The 20417-nt window shown below is 38.0% G+C and overlaps 1 protein-coding gene across 6 annotated transcripts in view; it reads right to left on the bottom strand.

Moving 5' to 3' along the window:
* Positions 1-20417, bottom strand: part of caskin1 (CASK interacting protein 1) — a 152822-nt gene that overhangs the window by 42204 nt on the left and 90201 nt on the right. For all 6 annotated transcript variants that reach the window (XM_053648411.1, XM_053648419.1, XM_053648402.1 and 3 more), the window contains 6 exons: positions 16448-16545; positions 14873-15018; positions 4669-4764; positions 4342-4472; positions 4073-4181; positions 3601-3709 (listed from right to left, as the gene is read on the bottom strand). In XM_053648411.1, coding sequence (XP_053504386.1) covers positions 3601-3709; positions 4073-4181; positions 4342-4472; positions 4669-4764; positions 14873-15018; positions 16448-16472 — 616 coding nt within the window. In that variant the 5' untranslated portion in view covers positions 16473-16545. The remainder of the gene's footprint in view (positions 1-3600; positions 3710-4072; positions 4182-4341; positions 4473-4668; positions 4765-14872; positions 15019-16447; positions 16546-20417) is intronic.

A 20417-nucleotide genomic window follows, 5' to 3' on the forward strand; every position in this document is an offset into this window, starting at 1 on the left:
CACCAAGCTTCCGACAACTTCTCCAAACTTGATTTAAAACATTTTTCATAATAAGGATTTACTCTTTTGGGGGGGAATTGTGCACAGCACACTTGAACCAGTTTCAGGGTGCTACGGTAACAATTTCTTTACAATTACAAAATTACAAAAATTTAGGAGCACAGTCAAAAATTTGGAGCATGATTGAAGTTTAGTTTTTTTGTTTTTGATTTTTTATAGAGATGGTAACGTTAATGTGCCACAATATAACACACAAGTAGGCATGAGAAAACTTGAGCTTATGACAGAATTAGTGAGCCATGACAAATTCATTTACCTTCTGATAAACTAAATTTAATATTTTCAGTTAATTTTACAGACCGTATGCCAAAAAAACAACCGTTAACCTGTCCCTCCTTGTAAACAAATACAATAAACTTCAATGTTCAGTCTTTGAAGTCCGCTGCTCTTAAATATATTTAAAGCTACACTATTAGACATTTTCCACTGTCATGGTGGAGTCAGTTCTCGAACCGCTCTGTGTATATTGTGTATATATCTGAATAATCTCATATAGGATGTGATTGGGTGAGTTCATTTACCCGTCAGATGCAAAGCGCTTTAGTTTAATGGAGTTCATTAGGGATGCACCGATCGGTATTTTTACAGCCGATACCGATCCAGATACCAATCTTTTTTTTTTTTTTTTAAGCTTTTATCAGGCGGTCTGTCATAAACAGATAAATGTAAGCTCTCTGCTCATGGTCACTGTTAATTGAGTTAAAATAATAGTAGTGAGAAATACTGATGGTTAATTGATAAATAAACAAACATAAAATATTTATTTTTAAATATTTTAAACAATAGAGAGTCCGAATTAAAAGTAGTCTAACACATGATCCATAAAAGCATGATCCATATTAGGAAAAAGGCTAATAGCTTTCTAAGGAAATAGCGAACTAACTTAAAATGTCAAATTGATATTAAATGCAACCCATAGTAATTAAACATCATTTAATTTCTCATTTTATTTATATTTTCTGAAGTTATTATAATATCTATTTTTTATATTAAATTATTTATTTATAACTAAGCACATTTTCTGTCTTTACATTTTATTAGTTTTCTGTTTGTTTGTTTGTCAGTTGTTCCTTTTAGATGGGTTCCCCCAGTACAGTGTTGCCATGTCTGCTAATAATATTGTGTTTTTTGGGGGATTAAATCAAAACATGGAAACTGGTAATGACTTTTCTAGTGATATCTGGCAACCCTAAGTTTAAATAAAGTGAATACGCCATATATTAGAATTAGTGAAGAGAGCAGCAGCGTACTCCTTCTGAACAGTTGCTACTCTTAATTATGATTGGTGAGGAATTTTTTAATAAAGAAGTTTGAATTAAACCCACCTTGTAGCGTTAACATTATAATTAATGTACTCTGCCCGAAGCCGCCGTCTCTACACGAACAGGTGCAAGTTCAGGTCATTTTGCCAGATCAATAAAAGATTTGCGGTTTGTGAGATCAAGAAGTTGAAGCAGATGATATACAGTGTTACTCTTATCATAATGGCTTCTCCGCAGTATTTCCACACTTGTTCGGTTGACTGAGGAGGTGAAAAGCAGTGTGAAAGTGTGAAAGTAACTGCGCGGTGTAGATGCATTTTGGACTTCCTGTAGTTTTTATTCGGATTGTATTATACAACTACGAACAGGTCACTCGTACCGCAAATAAATATTTATTCACAGTCGCACAAAGTACTTCAGTCGCAAATGCGAGTGAAATGGTCGCACTGTAGAGCCCTGAGTTTATCTGCAAAGTTTTTTCTTGTTCGGCGTGATGGCGTTTAATGTCTCTGACAAACTCTGTAGTGCCATTTAGCATCATGTTAATGTCATGATTTCTCCTCGCGCAAAGCGCTGGAGCTCGAAGCGAAGCTGGCAGCTCGAGGGCTAAAATGCTAACCCTGTTTCCGGGTTTTGGCACTACAAAATGACATCATCCCTGCGCCACTCTATGGCGATTGGCTGTAAGTGTAGGAAGCGCTTGATTTGATCTGCAGCGGAGTTTTCTATTAGCGGAGGACAGACTTTAAACGTCAATATCGCAGTCAATCATGTTAATTTAATTGTGGGCAGTCAAAAACGTAATGGCGATCGATATCCGATTAATTGTGCAGCCCTAGTGTGGATGTATATATTTTATATACTTTAATATGTAATATTTATTTCATTTTAAAAACGACAGTACATTTTCACGGTACGGTCAGTACTATTTAATTTAGTAACGAAGTTCAACAATATTTTACTTTGAGTGTTATATTTTCATTCAGTATCGATTTTAAAAACTATCAGTTGATTAATCTGTAATCGGCAAGTGCTGCCAAACTTAGGTATCGGTAAAAATCCACTACCAGTTGACCTCTATTCCAGAATCTCCAGGGTTTAAGAAGTTCAACACACTTTTGCCTCATTTCTTTTGTGTATTCTCTGATTTTCTCCATGCTGATGAATATGGTCCTCATTGTCACGTCATATTTAGCTGCTTATAAGTTTATTACTGTTTCAAAACCATAATGCTCTACTTGGTTCATGCCAAGTTTCCTCCAAATACCAAATATGGTAAACAGGAAAGCTGTAATCCATTTGTTCAAACACACACACACACACACATACACACGCACATAAAAAAACACTAAACATATGGTTGTCATCTGCCCTTTTGTGTAATATGTACATTGATTGGACAGTATGTGCTCAGTCTACTACAAACTTTTAGTTTCTCCTCCAAATGCACTGTAGAAAAAAAAGGATGAAAGAGTAACCAAAATAATCCGCCTCGTTCACGTCGATTACATCTGTGACTGAGTCTGTAATATGCTTGGTTCCACAATAATCTGCTTTAATCCCTTGTTTACAGCAAATATTCTGATGTGGATGCCAAAAATAAAACCACATACTGAGTTTTTATTACTTTTGTTTTGAAAGACAGGGAAGCCCATTGATACTGGCTAAACCTGGGTGCTAATAATTGAGCACCCCAATATTGGGTTCCTGTCAGCCACCATGCTCACCATGGTTGTAAAGAGTCTTTTAAAGTTACAGTAGACTTCCTATCAGCTTGAAACAGTCTGGCCATTCTCTTCTGACCTTTCTCACCAACTCAAATAGTAGCCTGTCTGGCACCAACCACCAGGCCAGGTTCAAAGTCACTGAGATCACATCTTTACTACTCTGATGTTTGATGCGAACAATAAATAATAATAAAAAAAATACATTTACTTTAGATTTCCTTCAGTGTGAAATTTAATGAACTAACAACAAAGACATTTTTTATTACTTTATTATTATTTTTTATCATCTTTACCAAGGGTGCCGAAAATTCTGTAGATGACTGTAGATGTAAGCTCATAGCATATAACATATGTATGTATATATGTATGTATGTTTATATATATATATATATATATATATATATATATATATATATATATATACACACACACACACACACACATATATATACATACACACTCATATATATATATATATATATATATATATATATATATATATATATATATATATATATATATAAAAATTTTATTGCTTCCTTCGTCCGTACCTCGTAGCATCTGTTTGATCTCTCGGCTAGCTTGAGTGGCAGTAAACTGGTAGACGATGTCCAGCGCCGTCTGGCTGTATGTGTTCCTCACCGTCGCATTAATGCCACTCTGCAACAACAATAAAAAAAGATTTTTTAAAATTTTCTCCTTCAGTTGCAGCAGGACTAATCTATGTTACAGTGCTGAGCTATCTATCAAGGTTATACTTATCTATGTAACAGTTAGCTGCTGCTAAATAAATAGTAGCTAGCTAGCTATTTAGCTATTTGGAACAACTAGCCATAATTAATCCTTTATTTTTATGGAGTTATCTGTGGAAAGGTTTTATGTCATTGCTGTAAAAGTAATAAAAAGTCACTGCCATTAGCACATGTCTGTGTTTTCTCCACATGTCATTAACTAGCTTATCTATCTAGTCAGTTGTCTCTGGAAAACTGAACAGCAGAGCACTCTTGTTGCAGTGACACTCACATCCAGCAGGAGGCGCACCACATCGGTTTTCCCACACAGAGCCGCTTCATGCAGAGCAGTGCCCGCTTTAGTCTGCCTGTTAATGTCAATGCCAGCCTGGATCAATAACCTACAGGCGGAAACAGAGGGAGAGAGTGAGAGAGAGAGAGAGAGAGAGAGAGAGTGAGAGAGAGAGACAGACAGAGAAAGTGAAAGAAAAAAACAGAGAAGCTGATTACAAGGCAATTTCCGTATGGGATCAATAAAGTACATATCTGTCTGTCTCTGACCTAATGATGTCGATGTGTCCATTTTTGGCGGCAAGGTGGAGTGGACTGGTGCCGTTCGGATCAGTCGAGTCTCCTGGTTTTGGCTCCAGAAGAGCAGCACACATATTACTGCTCAGGAGGAGCTGAACCACCTACACACACACATTTTAGTGTTCATATTAAGGCTTGGCATGCAGCAGTAAATCTAGACAGTAAATGCTTAAATGTACTTTACCAAATTTGAAAACAATTGAATTGTTTAACTTAAGACGACGCCCGTTATTTTGACACATGCTTAGTGAGTGTTAAGCTAAATGCTAAATGTGCAGCATGTTTAGTGCAACTCACTCCGACTCGTCCAAATTCACACGCAAGGTCCAGCGGCGTTTTCCCTGCGTTGTCCATTATGCACGGGTTTGACTGGTGCTGAAGCAACATTTCAGACTGAAAAAAACAACAACACATTTACAGACTACATACACAGATTACATACACCACACAAATGTTAAGCCGGCTTTACACTACACAGCCTTTGAATGCATAATGTGAGGTGCTCACAGGCGGCCAATTTAGTTCTGGCAGTGTCCGAAAATTTTGCAAGTGTGAACGCTGCTACGACACCCATCTAAAAATTTACCAAAAGGAGGACGGCATATGATTACACAAACCTCAAAGATCAGTAAGGTGGTGCATTCTGTCTCCTAGAGATGAACATAGGTTGTTGTGAAAAGTGCAAATCAATCCCAGAACAACAAAGGACCTCGTGAAGGTGCTGGAGGAAACAGCTAGACAAGTATCTATATCCACAGTAAAACGAGTCCTATATCGACATAACCTGAAAGGCTGCTCAGCAAGGAAGAAGCCACTGCTCCAAAACCACTATAAAAAAGCCAGACTACAGTTTGCAAGTGCGCATAGGGACAAAGATCTTGGAAAATTGTCCCCTGGTCTGATTAAACAAAAATTGAACTGTTTGGCCATAACGACCATTGTTATATTTGGGGGGAAAAAGGTGAGGCTTGTAAGCCGAAGAACACCATGCCAACAGTGAAACATGAGGGTGGCGGCATCAAGCTGTGGGGGAAGGAAGGGCTGCAGGAAGGGCTTGTGCACTTCACAAAACAGATGGCATAATGAGGAAGGAAAATTAAGTGGGTATATTGAAGCAACATCTCAAGACATCAGCAAGGAAGGTCACAAATGGGTCTTCCAAAAGGACAATGACCCAAAGCATACCTTGTGGCAAAATAGCTTAAGGACAACAAAGTCAAGGTCTGACCTCGAGCAAGGAGGCCTACAAACCTGACTCAGTTACTCCAGTTCTGTCTGGATGAATGGGCCATAATTCCAGCAATTTAATGTGAGAAGCTTGTGTTAGGATACGCAGAATGTTTGACCCAAGTTAAACAAGTTAAAGACAATGCTACTAAATTCTAACAAAGTGTATGTAAACTTCTGACCCATTGGGAATGTGATGAAAGAAATAAAAGCTGAAATAAATAATTATCTCTACTATTATTCTGACTTTTCACATTCTTAAAATAAAGTATCCTTTCAAATCCTAACTGACCTAAGACAGGGAATGTTTTCTACGATTAAAATGTCAGGAATTGTGAAAAACCGAGTTTAAACGAATTTGGCTAAGGTGTATGTAACACACATTACAGACTTGTCACACCTAACTTTCCATACATATTACACTTACATTACCGACATGTTAAACACACAGCACAAACCTCCATACACATATATAGTTGAGGACAAAAGTGTATATACACCTACGTTAAAGACATTCTGTCACGATTCCAAGGTGGAGACGGATGCAAGTTCAGAATTTCTTTAATTTATAGCACAACCAAACACAAAACAAGAACTGTGAATCAGCAGCAAAACACTGAGGCTAAGAATAAACATAAACCAAAGATCAAAACACAGCAACAGGGACAATGGCAAAGAAAGACAAATGTAAGACAAAGAATGCAGTGCACACTGTGGCTATATACAAGAGTCCTTGTTAACAGGAACGTGATTCATGTGCAGGGGGTCATGTGACTGTGATGCAGTGGCTGCTGGGAACTGTAGTTCAGAGTTCCTTCTCTGATTACATGACACATTCGAAGTGCATTTTTCACAACTCCACACATTTCATGTACTCTACATTTCCTGTGGCAAGTCAATTTATCAAAAGTTTACATAGACTTTGTTAGTATTTCATGAAATTGTCTTTTAATTGCTTGAATTTGAATCCAACACTTGGGGTAGCCTTCCATTAGCTCCTTACGACAATTTGCTGAAATTTTTGCTTATTCTGGGCCTCCTTGCTCGAACACGCTTTTTCAGTTAAGTTCACAATTTAAAAAAAAAGGGATTCAGGTCAGGGCCTTGTGATGGCCACTCTAATAGTTTGTTCTCTTTCAGCTATTTTGTTACAACTTTGGAGGTGTGCTTAGGATCATTGTCACGTAATGGAGGCTGAGACGGAAGCAAGTGCAAGCAAGTTTAATAAAACAATACGAAGTACAAGGGATCAGGCAGAAAACAAAGTCCAAGGCAGGCTAAGGTCAAACAAACAATCAATGAAACAGGCAAAACGAGGCAGAACACAGAATCGAGGTCAACAGGGTAAACAAAGTCCATAAACTGAAAAGCAACCGCGAGATAAGGCTTGGAAATACGACAGAGACGTAATACTTCGCAAAGTCATAGTGTTCAAAAAGTCTCTTTTATAGTGTGGCTGTGAGTGCTGTGAATGGGATGCAGGTGTGAATGATTAGAATGAGTGTGAGTGTTCTGTGTGTGAGTGTTCTGGGAATTGCAGTCCATGGCGGCCATGTTTGTAGGCCGCCATGCAGTATGGGAAATGTAGTCACTGGTTTGCTGTGATATGACAATCATTGTCCTGCTGAAAGACCCAGTTGTGACCGAGTTGTAATTTTCTGGCCGTTGTCTTGAGGTGTTGCTTCAATATTTCTAGATAATCCTCTTACCTACAATCATGATGCCATCTATTTTTTTGAATTGCACTCGTCCCCTTTCCAGCAAAATACCCCCACAACATGATGCTGCCACCCCCATGCTTCAATTTTTGTTTCATCTGACCAGAGATCACGCCTCCAAACTGCTGTTGATCACCTGCAAAATTGCAGTCTGGCTTTTTTACGCCGGTCTTGAGGTAGGAGCTTCTTCCTTGCATGACAGACTTTCAGGCCATATCAATGTAGGACTCTCTTAATGGTTGTTTAACATACTTTGGTACCTGATGCCTCCAGCTCCTTCACCAGTTCCTTTGTTGATGCCTTTGGGGTTCACTTCAATCTTTTGGACCAAAGTTCGTTCATCCCTAAGTTGTGGCTTTTTGGTTCCAAAATGTTTATATTTACATACAATTCTTTGTACAGATGCTGATGGTATCTTCAGTTGTTTGGAACTTGCTCCAGAGTTGCTTGGATTTTCCCATGGTATCAAGGGCAAAAAGCCACTGGTGCACTTCCATTAACTCCAAAGTATGACAATTAGCCAATCAGAAGCTTCTTAAAATCATTACATCAATTTCTAGAATCTTTCGTTCTGTTTAGAGACAGCCAAATTGGTGTATTTAAAAATGTGATTTTTCATACAGTGAATTAAAGCTGAAATAAATCTGTCTCTAATCGACTGTTTTAAAATGTGAAAAAAGATGATGCCTTAACTCAGTGGTTCCCAAACTTTTCCAGGGCAAGGCCCCCCAAATGGCATTAAAATTTGACTGAGGCCCCCCTTTTGCAAGATGTCTTTAAAACACATAAAAATACAGACTTCTGAATATATCCCACTTTTTTTATTAATAATTACATCTTACATCTTTACATTACATTACATTAGGAATTGATTGTGTGTGTGTGTGGTTGTCTGAGAGTGAGAATTTATTTTTCACACCAAATTGTTGAGATCCCCCGGGTGCCCCCTGACAGCCCTCACTTTGAAAACCACTGCCTTAACTGACTTGCGAAAAGTTCTGTGATCTTCTAGTTTTGATCCACTCTGATATCGACTCCACTAGGACAGTAGGAAAGGTGCTATAAAATATTACTACTCCTAATAAGAAGCCAGGCTTAAAAACTGGCAACGACAGAATTGCTTAAACTCTATAACTCAGTTATAATCAGGGTTCATACACATTTTTACCAATAAATTTCCAAGACTTTTCCATGACTTTTAAGGCAAATTTTCTTGACCATGACCCTGAAATGTCTATGTATACATGTAAAATAAGAATAAAAATCCCTGTCAAAATGTACCACAGCGTATCTTAACTAAAATTAAACCAAAATCAAAATAACTACAGTAAGGTCAGTGTGTATTGAAGAATGTTTACACAGCTCTACTATAGAAGCAGTCCATACGACACAAAGCTCTAGTAATGCAACTTGGAGCTTTTATGGTGCACCTTTAAAGCTCATGATCACTTTCCTCTGCCATTTTATGGAATAGAGCTGTAATAGAGTGGAAAAGTGGGAAATATCTTCTTTTATGTGATGAAAAGTAACAGTATTTGGGTTTGGAATGACATAACTAAATGATAGGGTAACTGTCAGGGTAACTAAATGATAACAGAATTTTCATTTTTAGGGGAACTATACCTTTAACTTTTTGAGCACAGACCTGACAAGGACATACAGAGTAGTATCAAAATACAATGGCTGCAAACACTTGGGGGTTTATTGTTTAAAAAAAAGAGAATTAAATTAATAAAGAAAAATAGTTAAAGAACAAGATTTGCAAATAATCTTTTTATTTTAATAAACGACTGTCCTAACCACCACCTAAAAACATATTTGAGTCAAATCCACACGTTTTTACCAAGTTCTAGTTTAAGTCTGAGGTTGATAACTCTCCCACATTTAGTTGTTCATTATGTTCATTAAATTTATTCCTAATATGCACACATTCATTCTTAATCTTCTGTCTAATATCTGAAAACGGCTCCGTTAATGCTTCGTCTCGTCACATTGACACTAACATTACATTATATGAAATCACGTAAATGTTTGCATCATTGGATATTACTGTCAGTCTTTTAATGTTTCAATCGTAAAACAGTTGGCAAATATTAAACTTTAGCTACTTAGACTACCTGACACTCTTTCACTGTTAAAACTTAAGTGTCGCATGGCTTCTGTGAACAGTAAAGCCTTCTTTCATTTGATTGGCCACATCAGACATTTTGGCATTGATGAGCGCTGCTAGACTGCGGAAGCAAACTTTTTGTCACCCTAACACACATAGCGGTGCATAATAAAGTGCAGAAGAGCAGCATTAAAAATATCAAATACTGGGGGGTCGGGGGGTGTTAGACAATTTGGACATATCTGATTATTGGGGGGATGTGTCTGCTTCAGTGTCTATGGTGGTTACGGCCCTGACTCAAAGTACAAGCACCAACTGTGCCAGACTTTACCCCATAGAGAGAACGTAATGTTATGTGACATGTACATTAAGTACTGTTTAACTAACATCATCAATTAAACATATATTCTATTATACAGGTATTTGTGAAGCAAATTTCTATGACTTTACCAAAACTTTCTTGGTTTATTCATTTTTGCAAATCTATTCCAGTCCTGGAAATTGCTATTTTAAATAGCAATAGGGTTTTCATGACCGTATGAACCCTGTATAATGTAAAATAATAGCACATGTCTATACATAATGTGGTAAAATGCTTTATATTGTTAATAGTTGTCTCTTTTTCTTATTTGTACAATTCGCAAAATCAAATCCTGTAATGAAACACACACATGCACACACACAAAACACACACACAAATATTGTGCAACATAGAAATGATGGCAGCAGCGTTTTCCTCACAGTCAGCGAGTGTAAGCATTTTTGTGCAATTTGAAAACATAGGCGTCAAGATGGTGAGATGATTAGAGTGAGCCGGTGCACCACAAGATGCATTTTTATACGATTCCATAAAATACGTTTGACGATTTTTGAAACATAATACATCGTTGAGCACCTCAAGCATAAAAAGTTAGCAATCTAAGAAATAATCTTATGTAAACCTTGTCAATTGTAACATAACTATTTGACAGTTTAGACTAATACAGAGGGGTTTTTTTATTAGGTCCTTATGGATATATTGTCCTTATTTTTTAATGGATTTTACAGAGGGTACAGATGGCACAGAGCAGATGACTTGCTGTTAGCAGAGCCCATGCCAGGATAAGTCATTGAAGAGGATAATGTGTATGTGTGTGAGATCCTCCATACAGAATCTCTCCAGATCCTTCAAATTTCGAGGTCCACACTGGTGGACTCTCCTCTTCAGTTCACCTAACAGGTTTTTTATGGGTATCATGTCAGGGGACTGGGATGGCCATGGCAGGACCTTGATTTTGTGGTCAGTAAACCATTTTTGTGTTGATTTTGATGTATGTTTTGGATCATTGTTCTGCTGGAAGATCCAACCACACCCCATTTTAAGTTTTCCGTCAGAGGCAGTCAGGTTTTCATTTAATATCTGTTGGTATTTGATGGAGTCAATGATGCCATGTATCCTAACAAAATGTCCAGGTCCTCTGGCAGAAAAACAGTCCCAAAACATTAAAGAGCCAACACCATATTTAACCGTGGGCATGAGGTACTTTTCCATATGGCTACCTCTCTGTGTGCGCCAAAACCACCTCTGGTGTTTATTGCCAAAAAGCTCTATTTTGGTTTCATTTGAACATAGAACCCGATCCCATTTGAAGTTCCAGTAGTGTCTGAAGATGCTTGAGTTTGTTTTTGGATGAGAGTAGAGACTTTTTTCTTGAAACCCTTCCAATCAACTTTTGGTGATGTAGGTGACTTCGGATTGTAGTTTTGGAGACTTTCTGACCCCCAAGATGCAACTAACTTCTGCAATTCTCCAGCTGTGATCCTTGGAGATTTTTTGGTCACTCAAACCATCCTCTTCACAGTGCGTTGAGACAATATAGACACACGTCCAATTCCAGGTTGATTTATAACATTTCCAGTTAACTGGAAGTTCTTAATTATTATCCTGATGGTGGAAATTGGCATTTTCAATGCTTGTGCTATTTTCTTATAGCCACTTCCCATTTTGTGAAGCTCAACAACCTTTTACGGCACATCACATCTATATTCCTTGCTCTTACCCATTGTTATGTGTCAGTTGCTGGGCTCTGGTGTAAGGAGTGGAGCTTCTACCGCTGAGCCACAGAGAATATGTTTGAACCCAAAATGGAAGACAGACAGCCCATGAAATGATTTAAAAAAAAAATTAATTAAAGAATAAAAAAAAACACAAAAAGGAGAGGGCAAACAAAGACAAACAATCCAAATAGTAGCCTTACATTTTCTTTTCAAAATACAAGGTCCTCAAGGCAAAAGAAAATCCAAACGGGAATAATCTAAAAAAAAAAAATATATAACAAATCCAGGAAGTAATCCATAGAAGGAAAACACGAAAATCCTCAATAGCAACATGCAAGCACATCAACAGGGGAGAAAAAGACAGAGACTCATTCAATCACCAATTAAAGAGACAGAGAACTGAGGCAATTGAAATACACAAAGATAACAAGACACAGGTGTGAAAATTGACCTAATAGACGGAAAGGCGGGGAAATCAGAACCCAGGCGTACGCTGAGGCCATCTAGTAGGGTTGTCAAAAGTACCAGTACTTCTATACCAAGTACCTTTGGATAAAAGCGCTATACAAGTGCGCCATTTACCAAGTTGGTACTAAAAAGAAAAAAGTACCGGTAGTACCGGGACAACCCGTTACTAACACGCTGCCTGACAGGTGGTCAGTTGGGAACTTTTCATGGGTGCACCGTACAACAAGAAGAGCCAAAGCAGCAGCAGCTCCCCCGGTTACCATGGCTGCGACCAAAACTGCATACTTACCTACTATATAGTAGGCAAAATACACGTATTTCTCTCGGACGCTCGTTTTCCGCTTTCTGTGCTATTACCGCTAAGTGTGTAAAAGCTGCGCCCCTAAAATTTCAGGAAGAGCGGCTGCTTGTATTTATTCAAGCAGGTGAGTTTACAATGATGGTAGCGGTTGCATTATGAATGTTGTAGCATAGTTTAACTGGAGTGTATTATTGCAAGAAAACATCCTCGTTTTTGCTTACTTAATGTTAGTATACGTGCGTTTAATGCTAATACATTCATGAGTTTTATTGGAGTAAAATAAATGGGAGGACATGATGGGTTTTACTAATTTTACACACCAGAGGCTTTTTGATGAGCGATATATCTGAAATCTATGTGTTAGAAAATAACAGATGTGTGGCTAGCACTGTTTATGTCTTTATCAGTCAGAAAAACATTTTTCCTCTTGTCTGGATAACTCTAGTAGCTTTAATAATGATATACTAGAAGTACAGAATAGCATTTGTAAAAATATATTTTAAATTGATATTTAACTTAGTTAATATAATAGCGTGTTGTTTAATTAGCATGTTTTTGTGTTTTGCTTTGGTACCGAAATTGGTACAGAGTACCGTGGAATTTTACTGGTATTGGTGTCGACTACTGAAATTTTGGTACCATGACAACCCTACAATGTAGTGGCTAAAACATGAACCACAATAGTCCAAAAGATTGACAGTTATGAATGACTAAGGGAATTTGGCCTGTGTTACCTCATATTTATACCCCTGAGAAACAGGAAGTCATTGTTGAACAATTTCTTGTTCCTAGTCACCTATGTGTACTAAAATATCATTGGGAATATACTTCAAATATATTTTTCTCATATTAATTCAAAGGGGTGCCAATAATTGTAGCACAAATATATTTAGGAAAGTTTTTTTTTAATAAACTTCTTTTTTATAATGCATGAGAGCAGAGTACTTTTGTGATTTTTGTGAACAAAAGATCAAAAGGTTAAACAATAAAGACAATTTTTCACAGCCTTCTTTGCTCATATTTACCAAGGGTGTCAATATTATTGGAGGGCACTGTAGATGTTTTTCTTATTTAAATAACAACATATTTAGAATTTTATTACTAGTCTTAGATTATGTGGAGTGCTGGCCATGCAAGTCAATGTGAATCAACTGTCAATATAGAAAAAGATAACACTTTGCAGCAAGTAGATTTACATAAACCGGCGCAGCTGAACTACTGTTCAATTAATCAACACCTTCTGACCAATCAGATTTGAGAATTCAAAAGCACGGTGGTATAAAGGTGATTAAAACCGTTGACCACAAGCTGTCAATCAAGATGACATTTTAAGAATAATAAACAAAAACAAAAAACAATGTAGTACCCAGCACAACCTGTAAGAAATTGACATTAGCTAGCAAGTAACATAACCAAGCCATAGCCAATGGTGTGGCACTTCACAGTAGTATATATGGTTAGACAAAATTAATATTTAACAAATTTAATAACATAATATATAAGGCACATAAACAAACCATACATTAGTTAGTCTTAGATCTCAAAATGTTTTCTCCATTAAAAGTCTTTTATAGTTAAGAGGTTTTGGCCTATTTTTGGGACACTGTTCATAAAATTTGTTTATTTAGACAGACTGCCTAACTTGATTAGTTATTATCATTAATCACTGACTACGTTTACATGGACAGCAGTAATGTAATTATTGAGCTTATTCTGAATAAGACAATATTGTGATTAAGGTGTTTACATGAGTTGCTTTCAGAATATTCCTTTCATGTTCCTGTTTTACATGTTATAGAACACAGATCGATTAATGGCACACGTCATTACGTCACAGCGCCACACCATCTGACGTTCCCTCCAGAATTTCACGTATCGACATACAGTTGGTCTTTGTTATAGTACCGTATAGAGTTTTGGGTGTTTTTATTTAAAATTTTACATACGCTTCAAGTGCAGTTAATTATTTGTCATGCTGTACGTGGTAACAGACGACTGCTTGAAGCCGTGGGCTGCGTCCCAAACTGCATACTTATCTACTATACAGTATTTGCTCTCTTGTTTACCGTCAAACAGTTGAGCACTGCCGTGTGTGTACGTGTCCTATCGCAAAATGTGGTGAAAACTCTCACACTACGTTAATAGTGTGATTAATGTGTGTACATGTCTGTAATGCACGTCAATAATGCGACTAAAACAGGAATACTCCACATGTCTTAATTCGATTTGTGTTTACTTCGAGTATGACTTTAATCGATCGGATTAAGGTAATAAAAAATCGCTGTTTACATGGTAGTTTCTTAATCAGAGTATTGTCTTAATCGGGTTAATATTGGATTACTTTTGACCGTGTAAACGTACTGAGTGACTGGCTCAATGACTTCTGAATGGATTCATTGATTTGCTGGCTGATATCCTGCTGACTGATTTACTTAATTTAGTTCCTTCATCCAATGGATGGATGAATGAATGAATGGATGGAATGACTGATAGACTGATGCTTGATCAATAGATTCATTTACTGATTCATTTAACTGTGTTACAGCCTGAGCGATGAATCATGAGTCATAAATGACAATTAAGCTTGGCTGGTTTATCGGTTGGTTGTTTGATTGGTTTGTTGGCGTGTTGGAGACTCACCACATCGTAGTGTCCGTGCTGTGCAGCCAGGTGAAGGGGAATCTGTCCCTCATCTGACTGTGTGTTAACCGATGAGCCTGATTTTAGTAACATCTTCATTGGCTCAGATTTCCCCTGCCATGCAGCATAGTGTAGAGGACGCATGCCTGAAACCCACACACACACACACACACACACACACAGAGCTGTAACACACACGTCTACACTGTACTCCAAATCTCCAACAGGACTCCATCATCCTTTAATAATATGAATCAAGTACAGTAAATTCTACTTGGCTGTGAGCAATAGGAACCAAAACACAGAGTAGTAACTGAGTCAGTATCAAGTATTTATCAATAAGAGACTGCAAAAATGAAAACTAGGCATGATATGAGCCATTATAATAAGTTAGCATATTTTTAGTAATGTTGCTTTCTAAGTCGAAGAATTCGAGCTATGAATTTCACTCACGAAAGCTAAAAACTTGATCTTAACATCCTGGTAGCGAATACAGAGACCCCTCAGAGCAACCAGAGCAACCTGAGGACTGACCCTGAGGATGTCTAATGCAGGATGAGAATTTCTTGTCCTCAAATTCCTCCCCAATTTGGTCACCTGCCAATTTCCATCCACCAGCCAGCACTCCCCAGTCATACAACAGCTACCAACTGGGTAAGGTGAAGGCTACCACGTGCTTCCTCTGAGCCAGTAAACAGCATCATTCCAAACTGCTGCTCATGCTGCATCACATGGAAGCGTAACACCCTCAAAGAAAAGCACCATCTACTCTCTTTTTCATACATTAGCTCACAGTAAATAGTGTATCTCTGAGTGACCGAGGAGTGAAAGATATCTCCCACACAGACATTACGACCAATTTGCTCCCTTGGCTCGTGGTTAGGGATGGCTCTGGCATCAATGGGATTTAAACTTGCGATCTCTCGACTATAGGGTGAACGCATTTCTGTTGTGGCATTGCAGCCAATCTGGCCATTGACCTCCTGCAGTCCCATCAAAGACCGCCTGTTGAAAAATGTTATAAAAGATTCTCTATTGCTGATATGTTTTACTAACTAGAAAGTAGGGTGCATTGCTTAGCTGGCCAGAGAGATCTTTGGCTACCAATATCACTTTTCCCTAGGGGAGGTAAGTAAAGGGGAAGTAAATAAAAGTACTGAGGAAATGGAAACAAAAATGGACAGCTTCAAAATAAAAATCAAAGTAGTATATGTTTAATATGTGCATGAATTAAATGATCAATGATCAGTGTTAAGGTATATGATTTAGTTTATTATTTTATATATATATATATATATATATATATATATATATATATATATATATATATATATATATATATATATATATATTTTATTATTTTGATTTTCATTCATTTTTCTGAATGGATTTCCATTCAATTGAATTTTATTAGCTATCTATTGCTTTTTACCTAATTTCTTATTTCACGGCGGTCATCTACTGCACTACTCCTTTATACTCATGCAGGACTAATTAGCTTTTTTTTTTTTTTTGCTTCAGTGGCTGATCGGTCCACGCAACCTCAGCTAACCCAGTTCTTAATATAGCACCAACCTTTCTGGTCCCTGATGTCCACCATGGCCTGAGAGTCCAGCAGCAGAGAGATGAGCTCCAGGTTCCCATTGAGGGCAGCATGGTGGAGCGCAGAAAATCTGCAACACACACACACACACACACACACACACACACACACACACACACACATATATATTGTAGAAGCTGCGATAACAGCTGAACATGTGGAGTGGAGTAGGATATAGGACTTTATGCTTTTTTTTTTCTTTTCATTTTAGAGCGAACTGATTTGTAAGATCCAGATGGTGGAAGTGCAGTGTGAAATGAGGATGAAAGGGAGGGAAAGAAGAAGATTAAAAATATGTAGAACTGAATAGTTTTGGTAGTGAGATCATCCTGGTAGAATAACACAGACAGACAGAGACAGGCGCACACACACACACACACACACACACACACACACACACACACACACACACACGCATGCCTGAACACATCCACAGATCCATAGACACAGTTACACACACACACACACACACACACACACGCACAATATCACCAGAGACAGTATCACTGACTGTGCCCTTCATATCCTCAGGCTAGTCAAACAAATTCCATATGCAGGACAGTATGGATCAGTGGCTGTTTGTTAGGTATTACACAATAGCTAGGACACATTCAAAGTTCACACTGAAAATTTTGGATAGTACATATCATCATATTGTGCCTGATACTGTGTCCTAATTAAGTCCATAAACACACACACACCCACACACAACGTGCTGAATATATGAGTGACTGTTTGATCATAATTGGTATGTACCCTAACAACTGCTGAACAAATTACAATAGGATGTCTCACTTTTGTCCATTTATAGTCGTATGCATAGATGCATTTGCATTTCCTGTTGCATTAAATAACAAATTATTTGACAAAATACCGATTGAACATTAATGTCAGGTTCCAGAAATTGAAATATATACAGAATAAATAGAAATGCATATCATTCCAAAGATACAAAGTCTCCCAAAATGTTTAACTTCACACCTTTATTATTAAGTTCAAAACTATAACTGCTGGTTGGTTAGGGTCAGGGTTAGGTTACATTCAAATCCTGCATTAGCCTTAAACACAGTCAAATAACATAAATAATCTGTTCATCCTATTTACAGGCTGACATTTCACCATTTACAGGTTTACCTCTTCATGGTGAAACTACGTATTTAACTGTTTGTTTCACAGTTGAGGAAAAACCCCAAACGAAGCATCTCTGACTGTTAATTTTAGTCTTTAGTATAGTGCTTCGTGTTCTAAAACTCTTCTCTGTAATAACGTGAATGAGGCTTTAGAGATATAGTTTCAATAATGCCAAACTAGAAACTTTTCCAAAATCTGAAACATAGGGAAATCTATACAAAGCAGCTAGTACACATTAGCCTGAACACCTCAGACAGACCAAAACAGCTAGTACACATTAGCCTGGACACCTCAGACAGACCAAAACAGCCAGTACACATTAGCCTGAACACCTCAGACAGACCAAAACAGCTGGTACACATTAGCCTGAACACCTCAGACAGACCAAAACAGCTAGTACACATTAGCCTGAACACCTCAGACAGACCAAAGCAGCTAGTGCACATTAGCCTGAACACCTCAGACAGACCAAAACAGCTAGTACACATTAGCCTGAACACCTCAGACAGCCAAAACAGCTAGTACACATTAGCCTGAACACCTCAGACAGACCAAAACAGCTGGTACACATTAGCTTGAACACCTTTGACAGACCAAAATAGCTAGTACACATTAGCCTGAACAGCTCAGACAACCAAAACAGCTAGTACACATCAGCCTGAACACCTCAGACAGACCCAAACAGCTAGTACACATTAGCCTGAACACCTCAGACAGACCAAAACAGCTAGTACACATTAGCCTGAACACCTCAGACAGACCAAAGCAGCTAGTACACATTAGCCTGAACACCTCAGACAGACCAAAGCAGCTAGTACACATTAGCCTGAACACCTCAGACAGACCAAAACAGCTAGTACATATTAGCCTGAACACCTCAGACAGACCAAAACAGCTAGTACACATTAGCCTGAACACCTCAGACAGACCAAAGCAGCTAGTACACATTAGCCTGAACACCTCAGACAGACCAAAACAGCTAGTACACATTAGCCTGAACACCTCAGACAGCCAAAACAGCTAGTACACATTAGCTTGAACAACTCAGATAGTACACATCAGATATTACAATTTAGCTGTTAAATATTAGCATGTACACTTCAGGTAGCAGAAATGAGCTACTACACAATATACACAATAGCTGGTACACATCAGGTAGGTTGCATCTTGATATGACAAGTTACCTAAGACCCTTTAGCCAAGAAGCATTAGCTAGTTACACATTAGACAAAAATTAGTTACAATTTTACTTGTTATTTTACACATTGTCTAAGAAACATTAAGTAGCCACACACTAACCGTAAGTATAATCTAGTTACACATTTACACAGTTACAAATTATTATAGTTACACTGAGTAAAAATGTGAGTGTGTGAGTGTGTGTGTGTGTGTGTGTGTGTGTTTGTGTATGTAAATAGGGTGTGCACTTTGTGAGAGACTATGTTTAGAAATGCACTACATATGCTCAAATGCGAGCATTGCCTATGCAGCTGAAACAACACACACACACACACAGTGTGTTCACCGGATTCACAGCTGCTACAAGTCAATTCTTAATTTTCCAAGACAAAAAAAAAGAATACAAATGATACTCTGAAAAGAGGCATCATTGTCAGTATTATTACTAATGATTATTAATACAGTGCTCTCATGCCTTTGGAGGATGTTTTGAGCAAATGAAGTGATCTGATTGGGCAATTTTCCCTGCTTCAGAATTGGTGCGTGGAATGTGCTGTAGCCATAGAGACGGCCATGAGGGCTGAGGTGAGTACGAGAGTGAAATGAACACGCTCAGAGCAGAATACTAAACACACATGCACACACACACACACACAGAATGTGAGCCAGCCTTCTCACTGTCGCTTGATCTCTTTCAGTTTGTTTTTATCTCTCTCTACCTGTTAAGGAACTCCCCTCTCCTTCCTTTCAGTGGTAAAAAAGCACACACCATGCAATATTCAAGAGCTCAACAATGCCTGCTTTGATTCACAGTTCCCAAAAATGTTTGATATGTGTTACCTCAAAGCAAGAGGTGAAATATCAAACACACACACAAAAGCCTGAGGCCATTAACATCATTGTCATTATTACCATCACTATCATCACTGTTATCCCATCATTAGCATACTTGTTCATCATCATAACCATTAGAATTACCACCACCACCACTGCCCTCATCATCACCATTAGAATTACCACCACCACTGCCCTCATCATCATCATTAGAATTACCACCACCACTGCCCTCATCATCACCATTAGAATTACCACCACAACCATCATCATCACCATTAGAATTACCACCACCACTGCCCTCATCATCACCATTAGAATTACCACTACTGCCCTCATCATCATCATCATTAGAATTACCACCACTGCCCTCATCATCACCATTAGAATTACCACCACAACCATCATCATCACCATTAGAATTACCACCACCACTGCCCTCATCATCACCATTAGAATTACCACCACCACCACTGCCCTCATCATCACCATTAGAATAACCACCACCACTGCCCTCATCATCATCATTAGAATTACCACCACTGCCCTCATCATCATCATTAGAATTACCACCACAACCATCATCATCACCATTAGAATTACCACCACCACTGCCCTCATCATCACCATTAGAATTACCACCACCACCACTGCCCTCATCATCACTGTTGGAATTACCATCACCATCCTCATCATCACCATTAGAATTACCATCACCTCCAGCATCCTCGTCATTATAAAACCATCATCACCATTACAATTACCATCATCATCATCATCATCATACCATCACCATTA

Source organism: Ictalurus furcatus, chromosome 2, assembly GCF_023375685.1.
Source record: "Ictalurus furcatus strain D&B chromosome 2, Billie_1.0, whole genome shotgun sequence".
NCBI classification, from domain to species: Eukaryota; Metazoa; Chordata; class Actinopteri; order Siluriformes; family Ictaluridae; genus Ictalurus; species Ictalurus furcatus.